At 56.5% G+C, this 7612-nt stretch overlaps 1 protein-coding gene across 2 annotated transcripts in view; it reads left to right on the forward strand.

The window, feature by feature from the left end:
• PIP5KL1 (phosphatidylinositol-4-phosphate 5-kinase like 1) overlaps positions 1-5387 on the forward strand; it is a 14205-nt gene extending 8818 nt beyond the window's left edge. The window contains exons 4-11 of one of the 2 annotated variants that reach the window (XM_019510536.1): positions 110-160; positions 584-738; positions 1573-1697; positions 2112-2146; positions 2304-2359; positions 2816-2928; positions 3968-4124; positions 4724-5387. In XM_019510536.1, the coding sequence (XP_019366081.1) occupies positions 110-160; positions 584-738; positions 1573-1697; positions 2112-2146; positions 2304-2359; positions 2816-2928; positions 3968-4124; positions 4724-5156 (1125 nt within the window). In that variant the 3' untranslated portion in view covers positions 5157-5387. The remainder of the gene's footprint in view (positions 1-109; positions 161-583; positions 739-1572; positions 1698-2111; positions 2147-2303; positions 2360-2815; positions 2929-3967; positions 4125-4723) is intronic. The other variant, XM_019510537.1, reaches the window with a different exon arrangement.
• The last annotated feature ends 2225 nt before the right edge of the window (positions 5388-7612 follow it).

Here is a 7612-nt window from a genome sequence, read left to right on the forward strand (position 1 = left end):
CATGGCTTTGCATGGCATGTAGCAGGGACAGCTAAGGGGGCTGAGCGCAGAGATGGGTGCGTAGGAAGGCCCCAGCAGGACTGAGTCTCTCTTTGCCTCTCTCTGCCAGGATGTCCTGACTGAAGCAGACTGTGCCGCTGTACTGAAGCAGGTCCATGAGGTAGGAACTCTCCTCAGCAGAGGAGAACGAAGCATGGGGTACATGGGGAAGGTGCTGGACCCTCACTCACCCAGCCAGAGAGCTACCCTGCATTCCCCCCCAGCCCTCTTCCCCACACCTTTGTTCCCCTATACACCCCACATCCATACCTGTGTGCACTTACACTGCACGTATGCAGAGACCAGTTCATATCCCACACGTGTGCACTTATGCCAGTGGACATCTCTGGCCTGCACGTGGCAACATCTGTACTTGGTAGCCCTGGCAGAGGACATGGATGCTGCTGCCATTCCTGAGGCCCTTGCTGCCTGTCTCCCTGACAGCCCAGAGTGGCATTCACCACCTCTCCAACAGACAAAGGGTGGATCAGATACCCGGGGGCGGTAGAAGCGGGTGTTGCTTCCACCTTCTGTATTGCTGCAGGGCTTTGAGATGCGGACGTATGCTGGCCCTGCCTTCGCTTTCTTCAGACGCTCACTGGGCATGTCGGAGAAGGAATACCAGCTGTCCCTGTCCTCTGAGAGCCCCTACCTGCAGTTCATCAGCAACTCCAAGAGCAAGGCAGACTTCTTCCTCACGTGAGTCTCTGCCAGACAGGCCTATGCTCTCAAAGTGGCCACTGGTTCATACTGCTTCTACCCAAGTCCCACTATCATCCCTGGGAGACGCCCGTGAATATCTGCTGGCAGAATTTAGCCCCAAAATCTACTAACCCTGTGTTGTGAGGAGCTGATGGCCAGACCTGTAAAGGTGGCCAGGTGCCTAACACCCATGGAAATTACTATGATGTAGGGGCCTTAAATACCTTTGAAAAGCTGTCCCTGACTGTCTAAGTGAACTGTCAAGAGCACAAGGGACCAGAAAGCTCTGTGAGGCCCTCTACTCACAAAGCAGAGCAGACCACATTGCTTCTGCTGCAGCCATGAATGTTATGTGCACCCTTGACAATAATGCATGCACGTGTGCACAAATAAAGGGTGTGTTGTGCTCTATGTGCTTGTCTGTAGCAAGTGCACATGAATGGGTGGATGTTGTTTGTGAAGGCCCCATACAGGTACCCAGTGCATCAGGGTTTGTGAAAGTCCGTTCCACAAAGCGGGTGCGCTGGAGGACAGTGCTTCTAACGACCTGGCTTTGGGGCAGAGGCGCTGGGTGTTGAGCGGGGTGGAGAGTGGTGTTTGCAACCCAGTGCAAGGTGGTTTTGGGGTATGGCTGCAAGGCTGTATGTGCTTGGCCATGGGTTTTGTTCCTGTCCATTCTCCGGGAATGGGACTGCAAGTCAATTACTGGAGTTGAAGTGGTTTTCCTGTGTGCAGATGTGTTGTGCGTGGTGTGGGCCCAGGGGAACATGGCTGGGGAGCTAGGGGCACCTCAGGACCCCTGCCATGAACTCCCACCTCCTTGCCCTGCAGGAATAACAAAGGCTTCTTCCTCAAGACACAGAGTAAGAGGGAGATCCAGTTCCTCCTTACCCATCTGCCCAAGTACCTCCGGCACCTTGAGAGATACCCACACTCCCTCCTCGTCAAGTTCCTGGGTAAGAGCAGCCTCAGAGGAGCCCGCAAGTGGCTGGAGGGAAAAGCTGAGCATAGGCAAGAGCCAAAGGTGGCTGATCCAGCTGGCTTGGCAGTGTAACCCCTCTTAGAGCCAAGCGTGGGTTGGTCACTAGTTAGAGCAACAGTGAGGTGGGCCCCTTGTGCCATCCAGAGGAGGGACAGAGATTGCAGCAGGTGGTTGCAAGTCCTGCTCTTGCTCTGCCTGGCCCTGCCCCATGTTGATCCCACCTTGTTAGAGGCTCTTGGCTCTTTTGTACCTGGGTGAAGGAGGACCCTGGAGGTGCTGCCCCGGCCTGGGTAGAGTAGTGTCTGTGAACAGATGGAGCTGCCTCTGGCTGAGATTCCGGATCCAGGCCATTCTCCTCTGAACTCTGCTCCTGTGTCCTGCCCTTCAGGTGTCCACAGCATCATCATAGCCGGGAGGAAGAAGGTATGTTTCACCTGCTTGCTGAAGCCTGCCACCCACATTTCTGCCTCACCCTTGGGCACACCCAGCTCTGCCTCTCTGTTGCGCTCTGAAATCTCCCCTGCTATAAGCCAAAGCCTCTGGGCCAGGAGCTCAGGCATGCTCTTGCTCTCTCCTCCAGAAATACTTCATCATCATGCAGAGTGTGTTCTACCCTGACGAGAGGATCAGCGAGCGGTGAGCTCCAGGCTGGTGGGGCTCGAGGGCTCAGAGTGCTTTGCATGGTCATCTCCTCTCCCCAGCAGTGCCCCCGCCCCCAGAGGGTCTGCCTGTCTGTCCAGGAGCCCCAGTGCTCACACACCCAGAGCTACCTACAGCTCCTAGCTGTCAAGCACAAGCAGCATCATCAGGTTGCCCTCTGGTGGCTGCAGTGAGATAAGTCCAAGGAGCGTGTCAAGTGTGAACATGGCCTAGGTAAACCTGATTAAATTAGTGAGCATCCAGCCCCATCCGAAGTCCTGGGTTTCCCCACTTCACTGCCTCAGACTCTGCAACACAGCATGAGGCTTCCCCTCTGCTCTCTGAGCCATGCCCATGATGTCACGTGGGCATGGGCTGGGTGAGGCACAGCAGCGGTTAAGCAGAGGCTCATTCAGTCCCGTGGGAGTCACTTGTCCTTCTTGTTACGTGCAGGTATGACATCAAGGGCTGCCAGGTGAGCCGCTGGACGGAGCCAGTCCCGGAGGGCAGACAGGTCATTGTGGTGCTGAAGGACCTCAACTTCGAAGGGAAGGCCATCTGCCTGAGTGAGTCCTTCCCTGGCCCAGGCTCATGGAGGCAATGGGCTCTGCTGGGCCACTTGCCCCTTCATACTGTCCCACCACCAGGGAACTCCACGTCCCAACATAGCACCAGTGGACAGCTGCACAGAGCCTCCCTGCTCCACTGGTCAGTGCATAGGCACTGGGAGGGGAGGGGAGAGAGAGACCCTTTGTTGCTGGAGATGCTGGGTCAATGTGCTCTGCCCAACAAAGGAATATGACACTTGCCTGCCCAGCTGCCCTGGAGCTGCCACCTCCAGGGACAAGCAGGTCACTCGAGTTGTGCACCTGTTTGCTCCTGGCCTCACTGTCAGCATGGGAGGCCAAGTCATGCTTTGCAGTAGCTTTATGCTTGGGACACCGAACTGGGCTGAGCCCCCACACTAAAGCTCAGGCCACTAGAACCTGGTGGCTGGAGCCTGGGTGTTTAGCAGGAGCTGAAGAGCTTTGTGCTTCTGGCTCTGTGGTCTCCCGTTCAGTCCCCAGTGTCTCAGCCAAGGGGTAGATGCCCTGTTACCACACTAATGCCTGTCAGGGCTGTGGTACTCTCAGCTGGTGTTTCCCTCCTCTCTTGCCTTGCCCATCAGTGCCAATCCTGTCTGCACCAACTGCTTCTCCTTCCTGCAGCTTGTCTGCTGAGATTCTTGCCCTTTGAGCCCATTTGTAATAGAAGCTCCCAGGGCATGCTGCGTCTATCGGGACTCTATGTGGACCCTGCCAAGGGTGCCTGGAGCTGCTGGCTTCACCCACCAGCAAGAAGCAGGGGGCTCTGGATTCCTGCCCATGGCCTGAAAGAGGGTCTGGCCACATTCTTGCATCGGCACTGAACGGATGGCTACAGATGGCTGTGGTGCTATGCGAAGAACAGGCGAGCTGCCTCAGCAGCAGCAGGGCATCTGGGCCATCCTCATACTCAGCCCCTCGTGCAGCCAGGCTTTGCTCAGCTCCTGTGTCCTTCGCCTCCATGCCAGGCTTCCCGTCTGGTCTCTCTTAGCCTCTCTGTACTTTCTCCCACCACTGGCAGGTCATCAGCGCCCTTGGTTCATCCGCCAGGTGAAGCTGGACACCCAGTTTCTGCAGGGGCTGAACGTGCTGGATTACAGCTTGCTGGTGGCCTTCCAGCCACTTCACGCAGATGAACTGAGCCATAACTTTGCCAGCATCATCACCAGGACTACAAAGTGAGTGCTCAGCTTCTGGGGGGGGTGGGGCATGGCTGAGCTGGGTTTCTGCAGGTCCAGCTGAGTGGCTGGAAGCAGTAGAAACAAGAGTGCCTGCAGGTGCCTGCCAGGCTGCTTGGGTGCAGCCTGCAAAAGTCCTGAAACTCAAAGCCTCCATCCTCCCCATGCTTCAGGGCTCTTGGAGGGCCTGCCAGCACCCTGCTATCAGGAGGAAAAGCCTTGGGGCTGCTCTAAACTGATATCCTGTTTCCTAGGGGATATTTATGAGCCTCAGACATAGAAAAAAGCTATCAGACAGCTCCTCCTCTTCACTACCTGTCCCCGTCCACTCCTGACATGCACCTTGGCTGAGAGGAGGCCCAGGAGAGAGCCCCTATCCCACTTGCTGGTGAGGCTCTCCCTAGCAGTTCTTTCCCCTAACAAGGCAGGGCCTCAAGATCAGTGTGCAGCTGTAGGTGACTGAGCCTCAGAGACCCTACACGTCCCAAAGTACCTGGTGCCAGAGCTCTTCAAAGCAGCCACTGGTGCATGTGCTCCTGCCCCAGATATGGGCTGTGTCCATGCTGCCATGCTGGCCTTTCCCCCGCCCCCCTCTGCAGGTCTGTTGATGGACGGGGCTGCCACCAGAGAGCCATGGTGCCGGGGGCCATCAGTGAGGAGTCTGCCATCCTGGTATCCGATCTTCTGTCGGGGGCCAGCGTGTACCACACATGTGAGGCCGCTGTTGATGGGAAGGGCAACCTGCAAGACGTCAGCCTCCACAGCAGCCCCGAGTCCAGCCCTGAGCTGTCCCAGGCCCTGGCGCAGAACCGGCGCCTGCTGCCCAACTACAAGAACCCCCTGCATGTCATTGACGGGCCGGAGCTCCGCTACTTTGTGGGTATCATCGACCTCTTCACCGTGTATAGCCTGCGCAAGAGGCTTGAGCACCTCTGGAAGTGCATCCGGTACCGGGGACAGACTTTCTCCACTGTCTGCCCAACCCAGTACGCCCGGCGCCTCTGCCAGTGGGTGGAAACGCACACCCTCTGACCCGCGCGGTGGCTTCCCAGCCAGCCCCATGCACCAGCCCCCCTCCTGGCACTGCTCTCTTCTGCCACCAGGGGGCAGGATCGACACAGCCCCAAGGGAAGTAACCCAGCCGGCACCTGGAGCGGGTTTGGGATGGAAAGGAAAGCCTCTCTCAGGGGGGAGCTCTGCCCTGCAGCAGCAGCAAGGACCGGGCCCAGTGTAAGTCCCAGAAATCCAGTAAATGGGCAACCTGCAAACCAGCTGCCAGCTCACATTGCTCTGGTCTTGGGGGATCTCCGGGCGGCCAGGTTGTGTCTTGGGTAGGGAGCATGCTGCATCTCTGTGCCCAGGTCCTGGGGTGGGGGGTGGTCTGAGGTGCTGCTGTGCCAGCATAGAGTGGTTGTGTGATCAGGGGCTATGCTTCTTACTTGTCCCTAAGGCTGAGTGGGGTCTAATGAAGGGCTGTGCTCCTCCCAGCAAAGCTGCTCTCACTGTGATGGAGGAACTTAGGGTAGTCAGGAGGGTGTCAAATGCTCCTACAACCCTCCGCCAGGGAAGCACAGGGCCTGAGAGTGCTCCTGGAGGGGTGACCCTAGCTGAACTCTGGGAGCTCCTGCCTGCATCAGTGTCCCTGTCCTGATAGTCCTGCACCAGCTCCATCTTCGTGCATTAGAAGGGGCCGAGCTGCTCCCTCTGTGCTGACATCCTGGCGCTCTTTTTCTGTAACTGGAAGGATATGCAGTCCTGAGACAGGTAAAGAACCACAGAGATTTGCCAGTCAGCGCAGGGGGAAACATAGGGCTTTTAAGGAATGCAGACCTTGGGCTTATTTCAACCTAAGTATTCAGATATGTTGAGTCAAATAATAAGATGGGGGGCGGGGGGAATCTCAAAGCCAATAATAATTTTAAATCGGGGATGTTTTCCTAAAGGCAGCCAAGAGCATGTAGTGCCAGTCTCACCCTACATCTAATACAGTGCCTAAAAAGGTAGTCCAAAATGCCAGTGCACTAAACAGACAATGAAACACAAAGGAGGAAAGGGCAGCACTATGAAGTGCTTAGAGTATGGGGCTAATTATCAGGGCTCCTGAGGTTTCTCCCTTGCTCTGTCACTGACTCACCACGTGACTTGGAGTCCTTGTGCCTCAATTTCCCCAGTTATGAAATGGGGATAAAAATATTCCTCTGCTTCACTGTGGTGGCACTGAGGCTTTGCTCATTAATGTCTAAAAAGTGTCTTTTAATCCTTGCCTAAAAGGTGGTGCATAAGGACTCATCTGCACCAAAAATTACTTGGATTGGGTAGACTAGCACCTAGCATCCCTGCTTCTAGACCAGAACCCCTTTGTGCAAGGTGCTGTATATGCACAGAACCAATGGATCCTGCTCTAAACTGCTTACAAGCCTGCTCCAGCCAGGTTCAGAGCCACTGTCAGAGGTCCCATGCTCCAAACTGTGCGACTAACTGCACTGCATCAAATCTTCCCTTCTGCTCTCTCTTGGGCCAGTTTTGTGCAGACCAAGACTAAGCGCACTTTTCACTCAAGTGCTGATTCTGGGCATTGGCAAGACGACACTTGTGCGTGCTTGGCAGTCCCTGAGCGTCAGTGCACAACTCTGAAATGTCACTGCACGCAGGCCAGCCCTGACCTGATTAGATGATAAATCTAGCTGGATGCAAATCAGCCACGTATTGCTGGATGCAAATCGGCCGTGTATTGCCGTTTGCCATCTCCCACACACTTCCCCAACCGTGCATGTTGCAAATGCTGGTGGCAAGTGAAAATGTGTGAAACAAGCCAACCACTGTTTGCCAGGGGTTCCCACACCTGCTCCAGCCCGCTGCAAACGACGGAGCTAGAAACCAAGAGGGAGTCAGCTCTTTCCCCACGTGGTGCCTACTTCCTCTTCCCGACAGAAAGAACCGGGGCTGCCGGTCAAGTGACCTTATGAATCAGAAACCTACTGAGACTCCCTCCAGGAAGCGCCTGCCTCTCCAGAGCAATTGAAAGGAATAATGTTAGCTGGTTAGAGCCCGACCCGACTTTGTTTCCCCAATCCAAGCAGTCACTGGGCCTCTCGGAGCTGTAGGGGCCTGGCTTTTTCCTTGACACCCAGCAAGCAAGCAGTAGGGAGCCTGGGTTTGTGGCTGGGACTGGAGAGAGAGCCGGGGCTTTGCCACAGACTTCCTCGTGTGCCTGGGGCAAATCATTTTGCCTCTCTCCGCCTCAGTTGCCCCATCTATAAAACGGACGGGGAAGGGCTTTGCAGGTTTCCGTATGCGGGTCTCTGCTTGGCGCCGCCCCCCCCCCCCCCCATACAGACACCTGCTCTGGCCGTGCAGATGGTGCTGCCCCCCCCGGGCGGGGCTTTCCTGCAGCCCGGAGGAGCCGGGGGCGCAGGCGCAGACGCGGGACGTTGGACCCGGCCCGGCGGCGCGGGCAGGTAAAACGCGCCCTGCGGCCGCGGCGACGG

Source organism: Gavialis gangeticus, unplaced genomic scaffold (assembly GCF_001723915.1).
Source record: "Gavialis gangeticus isolate Ggan-Ray unplaced genomic scaffold, GavGan_comp1, whole genome shotgun sequence".
In the NCBI taxonomy this organism is placed as follows: Eukaryota; Metazoa; Chordata; order Crocodylia; family Gavialidae; genus Gavialis; species Gavialis gangeticus.